Source organism: Dendropsophus ebraccatus, chromosome 6 (assembly GCF_027789765.1).
Source record: "Dendropsophus ebraccatus isolate aDenEbr1 chromosome 6, aDenEbr1.pat, whole genome shotgun sequence".
In the NCBI taxonomy this organism is placed as follows: domain Eukaryota; kingdom Metazoa; phylum Chordata; class Amphibia; order Anura; family Hylidae; genus Dendropsophus; species Dendropsophus ebraccatus.
Genome location: NC_091459.1, coordinates 143,273,042 through 143,293,320, shown reverse-complemented (window position 1 = coordinate 143,293,320; position 20,279 = coordinate 143,273,042). Strand labels below are relative to the sequence as shown.

Here is a 20,279-nt window from a genome sequence, read left to right as displayed (position 1 = left end):
TGGATAACCCCTTTAACTTGCGCTTAGAACAATTTCGGTAAAACAACTTCTTTACACATTATGTGGACGATATGATATGTAACGAGGAACATTCTCCTGATACTATGATAGTAACATTAATAAGCGCCTTACCAGAAATACAACCCCCAGTCTCATCTATGATCCCCCTGACACCAGATATTGGGGGGATATCCGATTGTTGGTGGATCCCACTGAAATTACTGGAATCTGCTGAGAAGCATCTGTAAGCAGCTCCCATAGAAGGATTACCAGAGGAAATAGTGGTTCAGTGGTTCGTATTGGCGTCCTGCAGTACTGGGGGTTCAATAAAGACATCTGCAAGGAGGTTGTATGTTTCCCCGGTGTTTACGTGTTTTTTTTTTTCATGCTTGTATGTTTCCCCCATGTTTCCCCGACATACTTGTGTCGTTTGGGGGCAGCCTTCCCCGCCGATGGTGCTGGCTGGGTTTTGGTGGGGCTTTTTGGGTCTGGTCCTGTGACATTGGGGTTGCAGGGCCGTTCCATGGCCTCCCTTCCCTGCATGTGCACGCTTTGCGGGGTTGGCGGTCGCTGACCGACACGGTGTGGAGTTAGCGTAGGGACCCGTGTGGACCAGAGGACCTGCGCGGTGGTACACGGGGCAATATGGCTTGATCAATTCATATACAGACACTCTGGTGTTGATTTTTAATATAGGCCTAGCGGCATTAGTGTCAGCCATAGATGGGATGTGCAGCCGTTCCACTCTCTCCAGTCCATGTTTAAATGGGTTTCCCCCATGTTTTTGTGGGTTTCCCCCATGTTTATATGGTTTTCCCCCATGTTGACATAGGTTTTTCCCATGTTTATGTGGGTTTCCCCCATGTTTATATCGGTTTCCCCCTTGTCTGTATGGGTATCCCTCTTGTTTATTTGGGTTTCCCCCATGTTTATATAGGTTTTTCCCATGTTTATGTGGGTTTCCCCCCATTTTTGTGTGGGTTTCTCCCCTGTTTATATGGGTTTCCCCATGTTGATATAGGTATCTCCTATTGTTATGTAGGTTTCTCCCATGTTTTTATGGGTTTCCCCCATGTCTGTGTGGGTTTCCCCCATGTTTGTGTGGGTTTCCCCCATGTTTGTGTGGGTTTACCCCTATGTTTATATAGGTTTTTCCCATGTTTAGGTATGTGCACACTGAGGAAATATGACAGAAAATCTCTAGGGTAATTCGCCGCGCGCATCTCCGTCCGTGTCATAGACTCCATTCTATGCACGGGCGGATTCCTTCATCCGTCCAAAGAATGAACGTGTTCATTCTTTGGATGGACGACAGAATCTGCCCGTGCATAGAATGGAGTCTATGACATGGGCAGAGACGCACGCGCACGCCGCAGTCCGCGAGGGGGCACGAATTACGCAACCGATTTTCCGTCACATTTCTGATGTGTGCACATACCCTCGGTTTGCCCCCATGTTTATATGGGTTTCCCCATGTTTCTGTGGGTTTCACCCCATGTTTATATATGTTTTTCCAATGTTTGTGTGGGTTTCCCCCCATCTTTATATGGGTTTCCCCCCATGTTTCTGTGGGTTTCTGCCATGTTTATATGGGTTCCCCCAAGTTTGTGCGAGTTTCCTACATGTTTGTATGTTTTCCTCATGTTTATGTGGGTTTCCCCCAAGTTTGTGTGGGTTTCCTACTTTTTTTTTTTTTTTTTTTTTTTTTAAATCAAACTAGATTGTGAGACCCAGTGGAGAAAGGGATTGATGTGAGTGATGACAAGCCGTGTACAGTGCTGCAGAATATGTTGGTGCTGTATATAGGTAAGTTATTATACTCAGGATGAGCACAGTCAGGTGCAGTCACCATTTCTGTTCTCTTTGTAGGGAGATGAGAGGAGTGTCTTCTCCCAGCCGGGCAGGATACCACTCTCCTATTCTCAGTTATTGGCCTCCTCACTGCACACATCCTGTGGTGACCCCCTAGTTCTAGATGTCCGCAGCCGCAGCCAGTGTGTTCTGTAATAGGGGGCGTCCAGCAGACCAGTCAAAATGTTCGGGTTCCGCAACCGTACGCTCTGTGACTGATTCCCCTATGGTGTCCTGGAACACATGGAGAGAGCCATAGACTGTATCCATGACAACCTGAGGGCGGCATCCATCTTCTGCGGCCGCAGGGAATCAATCGCAGAGCGTACGGGCGCAGCTGAAAACATGGAACCCGAACATTCTGTCACCAGTAATAGAAGTGTGAATGGGGCCTAATAAAGGCTGTGACTGACCCCGCCATACCCAACCAAGGGCGGAAGAACCACAACTCCCAGCAGGCTCTGACATACTGGGAGTTGTAGTCCTGCAACAGCTGGGGAGTTACTTGTTTAGTCATAGTCTGTGAGGGCATGCTGGGAGTTGTAGTTTTGGGTCAGATGGCCAGTCACACGTAGGGTAAAGGCTAAATATATATATATATATATATATGTATATGTGTGTGTATAAATAAATATATATATATATATATATATATATATATATATATATATATATATAGCCAGTCACACAATGGGTAAAACAAATATATATATATATATATATATATATATATATATTTGTTTTACCCATTGTGTGACTGGCTATATATATATATATATATATATATATATATATATATATATATATATATTTATTTAGCCTTTACCCTACGTGTGACTGGCCATCTGACCCAAAACTACAACTCCCAGCATGCCCTCACAGCCTATAACTAAACAAGTAACCCTCTCAGCTGTTGCAGGAGACATATACACATATCTCCGTGCTGTATATATCCTCATCCACTGCTGACACAGAATATTATACTACATTGACCTGAAAGCCTGCGCTCTCTTCCCCCGGGGGAGAAACAACAAGCCGCACTATTTTCCCTTTACCTAGAAAGCATCCATCACCACACGGCGGCCCCGGGATCACCTGAGCCTGCTCACTCACCCCCCGCGCGCGGAGGGATACGGCTCTTAATGCTCTATTTCCTTTTCGCTACAGGATTAGAATGGAGCGGAGGACACTGTGCCGCTCCGATGGGCGGGAAAAAAACGGCTCCCGACGAATGACTGACGGCTCTTTCCCACCAATCAGGAGAGAGGAGTCCGGCAGAAAGGGGCGGAGCCGCTTCCCCATTGTTCGGCTGGTGCGGCCAGCTCGTGCACCGGCTGGCATTGAGTAGTGAGGCAGCGTACGGGGCGCACACACTCTCCCTCACACACACGGACAGGCGCACGGGACACATCTTCCCGGCCACGTAAGACACCGCGCACCGAGGAGGAGGAGGAGGATGTCTTGCTGAAAGGGATCGGCCTGAGCCATCCCTTCTTCTCCCTCCTCACAAGAAGCCGCCGCTGCTGCAGGGAGATCGCACACACTTCGCCTTCCATCTTCCCTCGTCTGTCCTTGGCTGAACTTGCCCATTGTGCCCCCTCTGCCCGTTGTGTGCCCGCTGCTGCCGCCTCACCCATCGCTGCACCGTTACCGGCCTCCACACGCCATCTACAGTCAACTTTCTTATTGTCAAGTGACGAGAAGACCCGCAGCTCCATCTCCCTCCTCCTTGGGATTTGCTCTCCTCTTCGGCTTCTTCTTTCCGGTCACCGTTGGTTTCTCCACTTACAGTTTTTCTCCCCCATTGGATTTTGCACAAGAACCGGATCAAACATTTTTTTTTTTCCTTAAATCTGATCTAATTGGCTTTTTCTTTCTAACAACTCTACAATCCCTTTAAATTTTGTTCTCTTGGAAAAAAAAAGCACAAAGTCCTCAGCATCATCTCCCCCCTCCCCCCCCCCCCCCTCCAAAATAGCCTTGGATTTGGCTGCTCTTTCATACTCATGAACATACAAAGGTCGAACCCTATATCGATCACAAGGTATGGGCGACCTAGGAATAAGACCCAGGATTTTGAAGAGTTGTCGTCTATAAGGTGCAGCGAGCCCAGCCAGAGCTTCAGCCCCAACCTCGGCTCCCCGAGCCCCCCAGAGACTCCCAACTCGTCGCATTGCGTTTCCTGCGTTGGGAAATACTTATTGTTGGAGCCTCTGGAGGGAGACCACGTTTTCCGAGCGGTGCATCTGCATAGCGGAGAAGAACTACTCTGTAAGGTATATGAACAATCCCTTTAAGCCCTTTAATTCAGTGCAATTGTCCCCGGGCTGTCGATCTTACAAGCTTGACTCTCCACCTGGTGCAAAACTACAATTCCCATCATGCCTGGACAGCCTTCGGCTGTCCAGGCATGATGGGAATTGTAGTTTTGCATGCTCCCCTCCCCCCTCCCTCCCCGTTTTTTCGAGTCTGCAGGTGTGCACATAACTTCAGGTAAACGATCCCGCTTTGATCTTTCATTTGCTACCAGCTGCGAAAAAACAAAGACCCCGTTTATGAGGGTACCTGGTGGCATCCGGATCAAAGGAGCCATTGTAGAGGCGGGGTGCCCCCCTTTGCAATATCTGGATCCCACCTAAAAGAGTACAAAGTATCCGTCCCTTCTGCTTGTGTTTCCATTCATTGTTCCTGTAGAAAAGCCGCTCTCCTCCATTCATTCATTCATAAACAATGGGGGCCGGAATGATGTCATTGCCGGCTGTAGACCAGGGTCACCGAATTCCCAATGGCGGTCTATCGGGATGGATTTATAATGCTGGTGGTTATGAATACCGCTCATTTAAAAAAAAAAAAAAAAAAAATTCTAATTAAAGTTAGTAGAAATTCATCCCCCTGAGTTGCATAAGCCGCCCGGGGAGCGGAGTGTCGGCCCCATCGTGCAGGATGGCTCTGTGTGCTGCTGACATCTCTGAATTCTATTGCATCTTCTATGTGCGGAGTGTCCTCGCTGCAGCCGCCGGGCTGGTGACATATGCTGCAATTTTTGCTTTATTGTTGTGTTTTGAGGTTTTGCAGCTATAGTAGAGTTATTTTTAGTTTTATTACTTTAGTGTTTTTGTTTTTGCGGATTTCTTAAATTATACTATTCCTCCTGAAGAAGGTAAAGAAAACCTTCTGTATGCAGCACTACTATATGGCGGCACTACTAGTGTGAATTAGGGATCTATAGGCCGCCTACAAGGCACTGCATTCTCACCTAGAAGCCTTATGGTGACACCTTGTGCTGCTGTGAAGGTCTATATAGTCTGGGCCCCAGGATCGCTATGTGCTATTACAACATGGGCCCTTGCACCGAATGAGTTTAGAAAATGAGACAACTTCTAGGTGCTTGCTTTTTGGCACTGTTGCTATTGAGACCCCTGGACCTGCCTTGGTTTAACCCCATGGTGTCTTAAAGGGATCCCATTATTATATAAAGTCCGTCACCTTCTGTATGTCACCCATATGCAGGAAGAAGCCAGAAAGGAGAGAAGAAAATTTATATATATATATATATATATATGTGTGTGTGTAATCAGACCTGTTTCAGGTCACGTGGAATACACACAAACAGGTCTGACATATATATATATATATATATATATATATTATTTTTTTTTTTAATTAACAATGAATATAAAAAAAAACATTTAATCATTTAATAAAGTTTTTATTAAAAAAATATATTTTTAAGTATATATATTTAAAAGGAAGGTCTATCACTTAGGTTTAGGACACATAGGGAGGAAAATAAATATATAAAAAATACAAATATTATTATGTTAGCTACTAAGAAGGTATGGCACCCTGTTAGATTATATGGAGGTATATCACCCTGTTTCAGGACGCATTGGTTCCTATTCACACCCATTAAACTTCTAGTCCACGTGAGGCTTGTGTCTGCTGCCACTCTTGTCTCACTCCCTTTGTCTCTCCCCCCTCTGCAGGTTTTCGATATTCGCTGCTACCAGGAGTCCTTGGCGCCCTGTTTTTGTCTACCTATTCACAGCAACATTAACCAAATAGCTGAGATCCTCCTTGGAGAGACTAAAGCCTACGTGTTCTTTGAGAGAAGCCATGGGGACATGCACTCTTTTGTTCGTACCTGCAAAAAGCTCAAAGAGGAAGAAGCGGCCCGGCTCTTCTATCAGATCGTGTCGGCCGTAGCGCACTGTCACGACGGAGGGGTGGTGCTGCGAGACCTCAAACTTAGGAAATTTGTCTTCAACGACGAAGAACGGTAAGATCCATCTAGGTGATGCTTCATTGTTTGCATCTGGGTGTAGCAGAGTTGAATGTGTTCAACTCAACTTTTTGCGGAGCTGCTTTGTGGTGAACCGTGCGGTGGGTATTGTTATAGAACAGATGGCAAACACATGGCGGCTCTGCTACAACCTGCACCCTCCATGTATTGTCTTTTTATTGGATACTATTGGTAAGAACAATAGGACAACAATGTTACTAGTATTTACATAGCACCTCTGTTCACGGTTACAATGCACTTGCCATATAATGGAGAAAAAAAAGAGCTCTAGCCCTAAGAGCTTGCAATCTGTGTGGGTAGAAGGGCTAATTGCACTTGATAAGGTTTAAATGGGTTCTCCTTTATTTCAAATCAACTGGTTTCAGAAAGTTATATAGATTTGTAATTTACTTCTAAATCTCCAGTCTTCCATTACTTATCAGCTGCTGTATGTCCTGCAGGAAGTGGTGTATTCTCTCCAGTCTGACAGTGCTCTCTGCTGCCACCTCTGTCCATGTCAGGAACTGTCCAGAGCAAGTAGCAAATCCTCACAGAGAACAAAGAGGAGTCTCCCCTAGGGCTCTGCCGGCAGTATACGGTGTGTACTGTTGGGAATGCCTGGAATGTGGGCTAGTAAGAGGCTCCAGCCATAGGTTATCCAGCAGCGTTATACTCCGGCCACTTACTATATTAACAATGACATCTTCCCATGGGATAAATCATTCTGCTTTCCTTCAGGAATGTGGACATGTGACTTTTTTATTTTTTTTTTACGTTAGTTGTAATGTATGATGTGTCATGTGAACACGGTTGTACTTGGAAGCTGTAAGGCTGCGTTCACATAATATGCTTTATGGCAGTTTTGCAGCATTCTAGGTTTTGAATTGAGATAATGAATGGGAATAAGGTGCAGCTCTTAGATATTAGTAAGGCTGGGTTCACACTACGTTTTTGCAATTCATTTTTTGCAAAAAAACTTGAAAAAAACAGATGCAACTGTGTGCATTTGTTCATCAGTTTTTCCATTATTAAAAAAAAAAACGGATCCTTTTTTTTTTTTTTTTTTTTTTTTTTTTGAGCCTACACAAACGTGGTCGACCTCATTTTTGTGTCCGCTAAAAACAAGATTTTTTTTTTTTTATACAATGGAAGTCAATGGAAAAATTGAGGCACACATGCATCCGTTTTTCTATCCATTTTTCCATCCGTTTTTGCAAAAAAACTGGATGAAAACGGGTTGCAAAAATGTAGTGTGAACCCAGCCTAAGCTGGCACAGTTGCACTGATAAAATATAATTTTCTATAAGGCTGTATGTAGAGTTAAAGGGGTTGTTCACAAAAACTTTTTTTCCCTTTAAATCAACTGTTGCCAGAGATTTGTAATTTGTTACTTCTATTAAAAAAAAATAAAATCTGTAGTCTTCCAGTACTTATCAGCTGCTGCTGTAGTCCTGCTTTAAGTGGTGTGTTCTTTCCAGTCTGACACAGTGCTCTCTGCTGCCACCTCTGTCCATGTCAGGAACTGTCCAGAGCAGGAGAGGTTTTCTATAGGGATTTGCTGCTGCTCTGGAGGCAGAGGTGGCAGCAGAGAGCATTGTGTCAGACTGGAAAGAATACACCACTTCCTGCAGGACATACAGCAGCCTAGAAGATTTGACATTTTTTAATTGGAGTAATTTTTTGGACTTCCTGCCACCAGTTGATTTGGAAGAAGAATTTTTTTTTTTTTTTTTTTTTGTGAACTGCCCCTTTAAAAGGACACCTAAGCTGTGCTATATCTATAAGCGTATGTGAGAAGGACTCCCGCCAGCGCCTCCTTTTACTTATAATCCATTTTATTTCTCCTTCTCCCCGGAGTATAGCGCATAAGACGTGCTCCCGGATCTGAGCGGGTGATTACAGTAATGGCCTATTTAGTAGCGTTTCAAGATTTGACCTTTGTGGTTAAATATTCTCTGCGTGAAGCGGCCAGAAGAGAATGGTAGAGGGTATCGGTGAATAGGTGTGAGCTGCCGCGGTGCCGGGACTCGGCTCAGTGTGATCCGGCTGCACCATTGTAACACGGCCCTGTGAAGGCTATAGCCGGCCAATGGCTGCCCCTCAGCCTGACAGGCAGATTTTACAGGTTGAGTATAGAAATTGGCTTCCGTAATGTAACAGGTCGTCTTTCATCGATCAGGACTATGGGTGCTATTACACAAAGCGATTTTTAACGATAAACGATCGCAAATGAGGTTGTTTATCGTTGACCTGTAATCGTTCACCATATTACACAGAACGATAGTCGTTAGTCATGATCGTTATTGCGATTGTTACTATGATCGTTTACGCCTTCTGATCCCAGCGGAACAATGAACAATGTGCAATTACACTGAACGATTAGTGAACAAATGCGGAGCTTGAGCGAACGAATGGGATTACAGTGAACGATTAGCAATCTAAATCAACGACATACGAACGATTTTTCGATCGTTGCCCGCAATTACACAGAACGATTATCGTTTAAATTCGAACGATTTTTCGCACGATAATCGTCCCCTGTAATAGGGCCCTATGTGCTCCACTATTCCCGACACCATTATCCTACCATGTCGGGCGTCCCTTGTAAGGTTTCTGGAGATCACATCACAGATCATTGCGTAGCTGCCATGTCTGGGCCAGACTCCCCTCTAGTTCATTCTACGTCATGACTGTGTAATCCCTTAAAGCATCTGCGGGGTTATAGAACAATGGAGGTGGAGGAATATACTGGTATAAAGATTGATGGGGGTGGGGGGGTAAGATCTGTATGATGTTATGCCAGGTATGGGGGCATCCATGGGATGCTGATGGCTATTGTGTATACATGGTTACATGCTTATTGTTTCCTTTTGGCTTCTAAAATACTGGCCCCAAATTTACTTTCTTTCCAATGGTTTTCATAGTCTTCAGGGGCGGCCCCGAAGCCTAATTCTTGGTCCGTTAGTAATGTATCGGTATCTGGTTAATATTTTCCAATAAGTGTCCATAATGCATTGCATAGAGGGCAATGCTATACCTGCTTGCTTCTAGGATATCTCATTGAACATTGGGGGTTTCCATCACTACTGGTATACTTTATCTATGTAATAATTGATCCCATTATCAGTCTAAATATGGCTACAGTTTGCTTGGCATAATGCAAAATTAAAGAGGTACTCCCAATATTTAATATATATATATAATTTATTTATTTTTTTAAATCAACTGGTGCCAGAAGGTTGTATAGATTCATAATTTTACTTCTATATATATAAATCTCCAGTCTTCCAGTACTTATCAGCTGCTGTATGTCCTACAGGAAGTGGTTTATTCTCTTCAGTCTGACAGTGCTCTCTGCTGCCACCTCTGTCCATAGCTGCAGCAAATCCCCATAGAAAACCTCTCCTGCTCTGGACAGTTCCTGACATGGACAGAGGTGGCAGCAGAGAGCACTGTGTCGGACTGGAAAGAACACATTTCCTGCAGGACATACAGCAGCTGATATATACTGGGAGTTTTTTATTTTTTTAAGTAATATACAAATTTGCATAACGTTCTGCCACTAGTTAACTTGAGAACATTTTTTTTTTCCCACCCAAATACTCTTTAAAGGGATAATCCAGAAAATGTTATACCTTTTACATATAACATTCCCCTAAACACTTGTCTAGTCTAGGTTTAGACCAATGATTAGTTCACTTACTTTAAACCGAATATTTGGCATCGCTGGGTCGCACCACTTTTGCTGTACCTGGTAGGAAAGTTCTAAAATTTACAATGTGTTGCGAGCTGTGTAAAAGTTTTTTCTGGCCCGTTGACGCCTTTGCCTCGTTCATACTACTAGATTAGGAATAGAATGCAAGAACTACAGTGAAGACTGACACAAACATTACAGCGAAAAGACTTGTAGAAGGTTGTGTGTGTGTTGTAGAGGTAAGTGGCAGCCGGAGACTGTGGGAAGTTGGGTGACAACCTCTGTGGCTATTGTAATGGCTAACTAGCGAGCGTCTCTTTCTGCGAGGAGGCAATGTTTTCCTATGGTAATGGAGGCTCTCAGCCATTGTGTGGAGGCAGTCATGTTTTCTTGCTCGGTGTGAAGCCAGCTCCATCTAATGAGCAGTCTCCTCTGGATTCCTTTGGCTGTAACAATGCTTTTCTTGTGTCATTTTATAGCAGTCAGCTGATTTACTTTGGGTAGTGCTAACCTCCCTGACCTCGGTCATATTGAATGGAGCACAAACAGGGCTTGAGGAAATTGTTAATCAGCTTTAGCAGAGAATACAATGTAATCTGGGTTACATAAAATATGATGATGTGTCAGCGGAGCGACGGCTTCCCGGGCCCGGGAAACCTCTAGATGGAGCATTTACGTCACCGCTGGGTTTGTGGACAAACACGTATTGAATGGGACTTTAACAATTGGCTGCATGTGGGGGGCCGGCCGGGCCTTGTTCCCATATGGGAAGCTCATCCGGGCCTCTTAGGACGTCTCGGTTGGTTTCATCCCATTTCCTTTGGAGCATTCCATTGACTTAGAACAAAAATGGGTGAAAATTCCAATGATTCACCAAAAAATAGGTCCTTGATAAGTTCTATTTATAAACCAGTATTCAACGGGCGAATGTTTTTTTTTTTTAAATCTGCCTATTTTGAGTATTCACCCAAAAAGCTGCACAATCCGGGATTTCCACCAAATTTCTCATTCGCAACTTTTTTTTTTTTTGTTAGTCGCCCAGACTGGTGCAGGCCTATGTCTGGTCAGCACCAGGTGAATATGTTTGTACAATTTTTGAAAATATCCTGAGAGAATTCTAGTCACAAGCTTACGCATAGTTTTTGTATTAGTCCTATTCGGCTGAGTAAAAGACAAAAACAAAAAAATTGCATGTTTTACACTCTGTCCCCCATAGTGATAGCTCTGAGTTAAGTTATAGTTGCATACAAAAATCTTGCAAATTATCCCTTCATTGGTAAAAGATAAGCGGACCTACAGTAAGATTGGGTTTGAGCCCCTTAGGCCTCATTCACACAATCATGGACAAGTGTACGGGTCGTGTGAATAAGGCCTTAGGCCTGCATCCACCACCGTCAAATGGATTCAAATATTGAGCGTTTTGGTTCACGCAAACCCAAAACTGCTGTGAGTTTGCTCATCCTTTTGGCTCTTTCTAAAAGTTGCAGAGGTAAATTATATCGGGACCACCAACTTTCATCATCACTTTAGATGAGTCTCCGGCTGATCGGTGATGGTCCCACCACTGGTATGCCCTCTGATGACAAGCTATCTTGTTCCCCAGTGAATGGAGCAGCAGTGCATGTGAGCGGCCATTGCTCCTGTCACTGCCTGATATTACCAATGGTTGGCCACTTTATTCCTACTATGATGTGCAGACCCATAGCATGTATGTAGTGGTGGTTAAGCGTGTGCACTGTTCCATTTACTAGAGATGGAAGAGACCCCACACACTCACACACACACTCACACACACACACACACACACACACACTCCGTTTCATCTATACTTTTCCTAGGACCAGTGTCATACCCGTCTATTACATGCACACCTGTCTTTATATTTGGAGTGAAACCGGCCTAAATTTTTTTTTTTTTTTTTGTATACCTGTTTTGACTTGAGTTTAGCTTTAAATCCGGCATATAAACAACAAAAGATATAGTGGTAGTCAGCTCACCTCCACATAGATTTGGAAGGATCCCCGTTCATGGAAGAAGGATGCAAGGGGACGGCTTCGGCCAGTTGCCAATACGGTAATGGAAGTTACAAACTGATGGTCCCAGCACTCGAGATTAAAATTTCAAAAAAACTTTATTGCATATCAAAAAGGGAAAAAGGATAAAAGCTCATGACAGGATATGCCAGAAAACCTATGTGTTTCACGCGCATGTGCGCTTAATCATGATCATGATTATGCATGCGAAATGCGTTTTTTTGTTTTTTTTACCTTATCCTGTCATGAGCTTTTATCCTCTTTCCCTTTTTGACATACAATAACGTTTATTGGAAATTTTAATCATGCAATGCTGGGATCATCACCTTGTTACTTTAATTCCAGCATATCTGCCCCAGACATTATCCAGTATTTTTCCTGCTTGGATCACCATAATTTTATTTTATTTTTTTTGCATTCGTATTCCCTCCAGGGTTGTTGCTGCACCTCCAACCCTCCCGCCATAGCTCAGTAATATATCCAGCTGGGTGAGGGATGTTCTGCTGAGTCCACATTTAGTCATATTGTGGCAGCAGCCTGAATTTCAATGTTGGCGTATGAATAAACAAGCTTTGTCGTAGGGGGGTGGGTGGTATTGGCAGTGAGTGGAGGAGATGACGGAAGCCGTCAGATCAGCACATTCCTATATGAGCGATGTGTAGATTTGACCATTGCTCAGCACTCTGTTTGTTTGCCACGCTGAGCTGTGCATCGCAAGCATTCTGAGCCACGTGGCCGCCTCTCATGGCGGCAGGCGTTAGGTCATCTTTAATAGGTGTCCGTTACTGGAGAGTTCAATATGTTTGTAATTATACAGTATCTCCTATCTAAATGTATATTCCTTCAAGGAATGGGCAGAACTGGGCTGATCCCAAACAATATTTATTTTCTGATCAGACACTTATGTGTACGAGGGAGAGAAGGATAGGGCATGTTGTCGCCACCACCATTGGGGTCTTGCAACAGCTTAATCCCAGTTGAGCGCAGGTATATGGAGGACTGGGATAGTATATAAAGGCGTATGTCCACATCACAGAACCGAAATCGCTCTTTTCCTACAGACTCAACCAAGCACCGTGAAACACTTTATCCGTTAAAATAAAAGCTCCTTTAAATGACCCCACTGGCTTCTAGACTTGTACGGCTGGTTACTGCCCCCTCCAGCAGGTCCGCAGCAGACGTCATCTATTTTTATAATGTGTTAGCGAGACTAGTAAGTTGCGTCAGTGATGTCATCCGTCGTAACGTTACACATGTGCCGGCCTGCGGTTTCTTTATTGTAGGTGAATAGTTCATCATTTGTTCTAATTTCACACCTCCTATAGTTAATAGGGTGCTTCCAGTCAGGTCTGGATAAAAGCCAGGAGTGAAACAAATACCTTTGGAAATTTATTGCTGGCGCCTGTTTCCTTTTGGGCTTTATTTATTTTTTTTAAGGTTAGGGTTGTCTACCTGGGATTAGTTATTGTCCATTTGACTGCAGACGGGTGTATGGAGTTCTGTAGATTTACTTTAGACCCTGTATATCTCAGCCGGTCACTTGTCGCGTAATAAGGCATGACTGACTTCTCACTGACTGTTTGTTGGGGGGGCGGTATGGTATAGTGAACAGGTGATAACAGCAGGGCTGTCATAGCTTTGCTGGACTTTGATGACCTAATTGTAACCATATCCATAACGACAAGGTGTCTACCATATTGCAGGCATTTGGCTTTTGTTTTGGACCCTCTGGAAGCGTCAGGGTATGTTTACACTGAGGAATAGGAAAGTAATTTCAAGCGGAATCCGTATTCTGCTTGGAATTCTTTCCCGTAAGATGTCTACAGCGCAGTGTCCCATTGTGTTCTTGGGGATTTCCACTGTTCAAATGGCACCCGGAATGTTCCACCGTGGATATGCTTTCCACCCAAACAATTGACATGTCAATTCTTAGAGCGGATTCCATTGGAGTAATCCTATAAAGTTGTCGTTGGAGGTTTGAAATTCTGCCAGAGCTGAAGATGAGGAAATTTCAAGCAGAGAACTTTCTTCCTCCTTCAATTCCTCAGTGTGAACATAACCTAAATTGCTTAGAGGGGGTTTAGGAAACAAGAGCAACCCAACACTAACCATGCTAGAAGACTAATAAATGTATACAATATATCATTGCCATCAATTAATGGAAACTGCATGTTCACCCATGGCAAATAAAAATCCTTGAGCGCAACTAGGTTACGTTGTAACCAAAGACACATCGAGGATGTGGTCCAAACCATTCCCATAGGCGGTAGCCAATGGCTGCACGATTATCCGGTAAACCGTATGTCTATTGGCCACGACATCAATAGTTTCAACCCCTTGGCAAATAAAACTTGGTCTCTTTATCCAACTGTGTATGATCATGAGGTCCAGTCTTCTATAGAGGAGGACAAAGTGTTATCCATATTATGGATGAATACTGAGATGAGCGAGCCGGGTTGAGGTTCAGGATCGTATGAAACTGAACCATCAGCAGTTGAATCCTACGGTCTGCCTGCTCCGTAGGGAAGGTGAAGACAGCCAGAGTCCTGCCTGAAAAACAGCAATAAAGTCTAGGTCGTAGGCTATATCCCTGTTTTCCAGGTGGGACTTGGGCTGTCTCCACCTTCCCTACAGACTGTGACAATGGTTCGGGTTCACTTGCACCTGAACCTGAGCCCGGCTCTCTCATCTCTAACGAATACCCTTGTCGTTTCAGTCTAGTCAGCTCGGTTAAGTAGGAGCTGTCTTGGCAGTATTGAGGTCAGCTTTGGGTGGGGACATACATTTTATAGAAACCTGTTGGTGGCTACCATTTTTAGACACATTTTAGACCCAATAACATGTAAGTGATGGATGTATATTGTCCTCTGAGATGGTGGCGACTCCGTCCTTACATCGCCCAGTGTTATTTTTCCCTTACTGTAATAAACAGTGTTTGACTCTTCGAGGGCTGAAATACAGAAAGGCATTACCAGGTCTTTAGAGATGAAGCTGAATGCAAAATGTTTTCCATTACCAGTGAGGGAAAACCACAGAAGTACAGCAGTAATTCTTAAGAGACGGAATCTACGTCTTGGTTTCCTTGGAAACAGGCAAGGGAAATCCTTGAAAATTAATTCCGTTAAGGTTTCACTCTTCGAGATGCCTCCTTCAATCTTCCTCTCCTCCGAACGCTTGTGTAGGAGCTCCTAGAAGGGATGTTCAATGTAAAACCCTCCATGATATCCATGAGGTTGGATCAGATTCGGACCTTAGAGTGTGGTCTCCGTCACGGGGGGTGGGGGGGGGGGGTGGGCACAAGACTGAGGTGTCGATCCGTGAAATAGTTTTCTAACAATTTAATTGATCCAGTTGTTTTTGTTACTCTACAGTCGTCTATAGAGTGAATGCGGCAATTCAGTTCCCCATCAAAGTGCCTTTGTCTTTGCGTAGGGGATCCCTGTCTGTTACCATGGAGACAGGGATGCGTTTCCTGCTTCTAAGTGCCATGGCTGCCTCGGAGTTAAGCTTTTTGCGGTTTCATTCACCACTAATGGGGAAGCATTCACAGGCTCAATTGTTTCCTCTTCAGACATGCTCATGACTTCAGCCCTGAAAGGAAATCTAATCAGTCCTAGTATTGATCGGGTGTATCCCCCCAATAAACAGACATTTATAGATGTCGTCTGTATAAAGGGGCTGAGGTGACGTCATTCTATAATGCATCCATGTATACTGACCTCTTGAATATCGTTTTTCTAGAACGAGTGTCAAACTTGTGGCCCTTCAGCTGTTGGCCTGATTGGAATTGACGTTTTGCAACAGCCGAGTTTGGCACCCATGAACTAGAGCGTCGACCATGTTCCAGGGTTCTTACAATTGTATTCATCAGTCTTCTATATCGAAAGAAGAGCCTGTGGAGCCTCATCGAAGAGTCTCGAAACACAGGATTAGACAGATATCCCTCCGGTAAGGACCCAGCCAAGAAGTGGCTCCTGTAAGGACCTTGGCTGGGTCCTTCTTAGAGAGATATCTGGCTAGTCCTGTGTTTCGAGACTCTTCGATGAGGCTCCACAGGCTCTCTTGCATATTTGTTTCCCAGGGAGCAATGCACCTAGGATTTCACTGCATTGAGTGCTTTTACTAGCAGCCGGCAGTGTTATCGTTTGGTCTCCCTGCGATCTGTTTCTCTTATATCTTCTATATTGGTCATTCTCTTGCATTATGTTCTCCAATAGGATTTTACAATAATAAAGGCTGACAATATAGTTAGTAAAGTTAAAAATATTAATCCTTCTACTTCAACTACATCTGTTAGGCTGGACAAAAGCATCCCCCTTTAGACTGAGGTTTTTCTGTGTAAAAAAAAAAATAATAATTCCTTGTAAATAGTGTTGCGCAGACCTGTCAAACTGTTCGGGTTTAGCAACATTCTCCGAATGTCTGTATCCAAGTCTTCCTCCTGGTCTCCCTAGGGCTGCATCTAACATCTGCAGCCGCGATTAATCAAATGCCGAGCGTTCGGATTTGGAGAACATTGCCCAACCCCAACGGTTTGACAGGTCCGCTCAGTGCGCCACTGGGATCCCCCTGCCGATCGGCTAATAAAAGAATAAATAAATAAATAAATAAATAAAAAGCAATGTACCTAATGGCACATTCGCTTTAAAGGGGAACCCTTCCCAAATTGGCACCAGTCACTGGATCAAAGACCCTTATCCAGTAAAGGAACACTGATACTTTTTATAGAAATAATCATAATAAAACTGAAGGGTCCTTTTAAGACTTTAAACAAACCAACCATCACAATATACTTGGAGAGAGACCTCCATGGTCTCTATGCTCTTACAGTAAAGAATCGAACTATTGTGGAAGCCCTCTGCGGTTATAGATTATTCAGCAACTTTCTGTGTTGACCTTTGTGTATAGTATTTGTCCACAACCAATAACTATCTTGTTACTACAGACCGCTTATACTGATTACTTATTTTTTTGTATATTTATGCGTGTATGCATTGTTTTATTGTGACTTGTGAACTGAATGTAGTCCTTCTCTTTCCTTCCAGGACTAAGGTGAAATTGGAGAGCCTGGAAGACGCCTACGTCCTATCGGGACACGATGACTCTCTTTCGGACAAGCATGGCTGTCCAGCTTACGTGAGCCCGGAAATCCTTAACACAAATGGTAGCTATTCAGGCAAAGCTGCCGACGTTTGGAGTCTAGGTGTCATGCTCTACACCATGTTGGTCGGACGATACCCATTTCACGACATCGAACCTAGCTCCTTGTTCAGCAAAATTCGTCGTGGGCAGTTCAACATTCCAGAGACCCTATCCCCTAAGGCGAAATGCCTTATACGTAGCATACTCCGTCGGGATCCAACAGAAAGGCTCACATCTCAAGAAATTCTGGACCATCCTTGGTTTTCCACAGATTTCAATGCATTGAATTCAGGATATGGTGCTAAGGAAGTGTCAGATCAACTGGTGCCTGATGTCAATATGGATGAGGAAACGGACCCTTTTTTTAACTGAGCACAAGACATTCCTTTTTCGGTACTTGACGTGACCATGGCCACATGAAGGAGTCCTTCCGGACCTTAGTATTCAAAATCTGTATTTGGCCCAGGATGGCGGCTGCTAAAGCCTCCGCCCGGGCTTCTTGGTTTTGAGAAGACGAGTCCGCAAGGATCTACTCTACACATGTAGCATTAAGGCTGCTATACAGTTAGTCTTTATTTTAATAAATGTGTTTTATGTTTGTTTTTAACTAGCATGGATAAAAGTGTAGCTTCACCCTGTATGGAGCCAAGGAGACTGCACAAGCCAATTCCGGTGCAGCTTTGTCACTCCTGTTTAATAGTAATTTTTGTCAATGTTTTTGCCACGCACATCCTGGCATCGCACTGTTAGAATTGTTTTCTTTTTTTTCCTTGTGCCATTGTTCAGGGAAGGTACAATTGGCTTTTTATTTTTATTTTTTATTGTGCCAAATTGGTACAGTAAGCTAAAAACATACACAACGTTAGATGCACTGACCTAAAAAGTGGGTGTTATATATATATATATATATATATATATATATATATATATTTTTTTTTTTTTTTTTTTCATACCTATTTTTATTTGATCTAATTCTAAACTACTTGATATTCCTGTCAGGAAATGACATTTTAATGCTTTGTTCCCTTAAGGGAGGTAATTCATATTATTATTTTTTTTTCCTTCCTTCTGTTCGATGGGTTTGCTACAGGAAGCAGTTTCGGCCTCTTCGATGCGTTCTCTCATGCTTGTGGCAGACAATATTACCTTTTTGGAAACGTTTTTAAACAGGGTTCGGATTTACTGGCTTCTAATGCCACCTTGCACTTATAGCCAGAAATATACATAATATATATAAATATATATGAGATAAGCTGCAGAGCCATTACTAAGGGATGGCCTACTAATAACTCGTCTCCCGTATCATCCTAGAAGAAAAAAAGTCGGGAGAGTTTATTTTACGTAACATTTCAAAGGAAATAGTTTTATAAGCTTATGACTATCCACTAAGGTCCCCCGCCCCCGGTTCCTTCCCGTCACCCCTGCACGGACATGCATTAAGTGCACCTTTTGTATTGTCAAGAATTATTTATTTTCATGAAAAATGTCACAGTAGTGATGTATTAAGCCAGTACTTCAATTAAATTACGGGTTGACTTACAATGACATATTACATGCTGTACTTAACACTTCCTATTTTTTTTCCTGTGTGTATTTTGGCTTTTTTTTTTTTCTCTAGCTTGTATTGACTATAACAGGCACCCCCTCCTACCCTCACCACCTCTGTATTGCTCTATAATAAAATATAAGCATAAATATTTGTGTTTTTTATCCCGTACCTCAGTTGTTCCAATTTAACCTGCTTGTATCTGTTCTGTGAAATGGTCCAGTTTTTTGGGTAGGTACATGTAGACTCTCTAAGTATGTAAATGTTACTTGAATTTGTGCTTAATTGTAGTATGTGGCATGTGTGTACAGCTACTTGGCATTTGAATTCTGGGAAACAGTTTGCCTGCCCCCCTTCTATGGGAAAACTTTTTTTTTTTTTTTTTTTTTAAACTTCTCCCCTCCTTGGATATTTTTTTAAGGACAGTCTATATTCTAATATTCTTGACTTCTAAATGACAAAACTGCAGCTGACCTTGGTTCTATTTTGGTAGCTATTGATAAAGGAGTAGTAATAAATACTCAAGATGGTGCTGAATCGGAAGGAATTTGAATTTTATTTTTTGCAACCTACTTATTGCCCATAAACCCGGTTGTTTTTATTTCTCCTATCCTTGGTAAGATGAGAGACTGGTGATAAAACGTGCATGGTGGGGTATTACTGCCTCTGGTGCTTTGAATGTTATGTATTTGGTTTAATGTTTTTGTCTTAATCTCCAATAAATTGTGCATATTTAACTAAATCTTTATTTTTTCCTTGTCAATTTTATGAAATATTAATTTGGTTAAGGGGAAGGCCGTAGCAAAATAAGCATTGAGAAGTTCCAATATGTGTATTTTATTCATGTAACTCACCCTTCTTTCTGGACTAAGTAGTAAAGTGGGTGGCCCTACTCGATGATTGACACTTGTAACTGCGTATAAGAGCTGTCAAAGTAGGACCACCCACATAACTATTAGCCCAGAATATACACACACTGGGGCCAGTCAGATGGTGCATCACATGTTTGGGGGAATAGGTAAGCAAAACTTTAAAGGGGTTATCCAGCGCTACAAAAACATGCCCACTTTTCCCCCTCTCTCGTCTCCAGTTCAGGTGCGGTTTGCAGTTAGGCTCCATTTACTTCAATGGAACTAAGTTTGAAACCACACCCAATCTGGAGACAAGAGAGGGGGAAAAGTGGCCATGTTTTTGTAGTGCTGGATAACCCCTTTAATGTTATGCTGTCCCCTGCTGCCTGTTAGATCCTTGCCTGGGACTGACTTCTCCCTTAAGTCTAAATTGCCCGTCTGGTCTTTGCCATGTGACCAACATTATCGGGCATCATTTCAAGTGTTTTTGTCCTAAATGATCCAATGATGCTCGGTAATGCTGATCATGTTGCATTTAGACTAGACTAACTTGCAGAGCTGACATATTTGATTAGGCTCTAAATAAATTAGAAAAGCAACAGATTAGCAAATGTGTGAACACAGCCTAATAAAAATGCATTAACATTTAGGTCCCCAGATTGGGACATCTTAACCCCCAACACAAGTGTTTGTTTTTTTTTTTTTATTTAGTTTGATACTACAAACAGGGTTGAGCTTTATGCAAAGGGTTGAACCTCGTGTGGTAGGCTTTGCTTTTTTTTTTTTTTTTTTTTTTTTTTTCTCTATGCTTGATCTCTAAAGGTCAGGAAAAGGTAACATCGGACTGACACTTAGGCTAAAAGTTAGAAAAGCACAGCTA

The 20,279-nt window shown here is 43.0% G+C and overlaps 1 protein-coding gene and 1 long non-coding RNA gene across 3 annotated transcripts in view; one reads left to right on the top strand and one right to left on the bottom strand.

The window, feature by feature from the left end:
- The window catches only part of LOC138794503 (uncharacterized), a 54,338-nt gene extending 51,161 nt beyond the window's left edge, over positions 1-3,177 (bottom strand). For both annotated transcript variants that reach the window (XR_011363458.1, XR_011363459.1), the window contains exon 1: positions 2,907-3,177. This is a non-coding gene — a long non-coding RNA (uncharacterized lncRNA). The remainder of the gene's footprint in view (positions 1-2,906) is intronic.
- Positions 3,040-19,271, top strand: TRIB2 (tribbles pseudokinase 2). Its single transcript, XM_069973155.1, has 3 exons — positions 3,040-4,127; positions 5,838-6,130; positions 16,906-19,271. The coding sequence occupies exons 1-3, from the start codon at positions 3,858-3,860 to the stop codon at positions 17,372-17,374; spliced, it is 1,032 nt and encodes a 343-aa protein (XP_069829256.1). The 5' UTR covers positions 3,040-3,857; the 3' UTR covers positions 17,375-19,271.
- Positions 19,272-20,279: the final 1,008 nt, after the last annotated feature.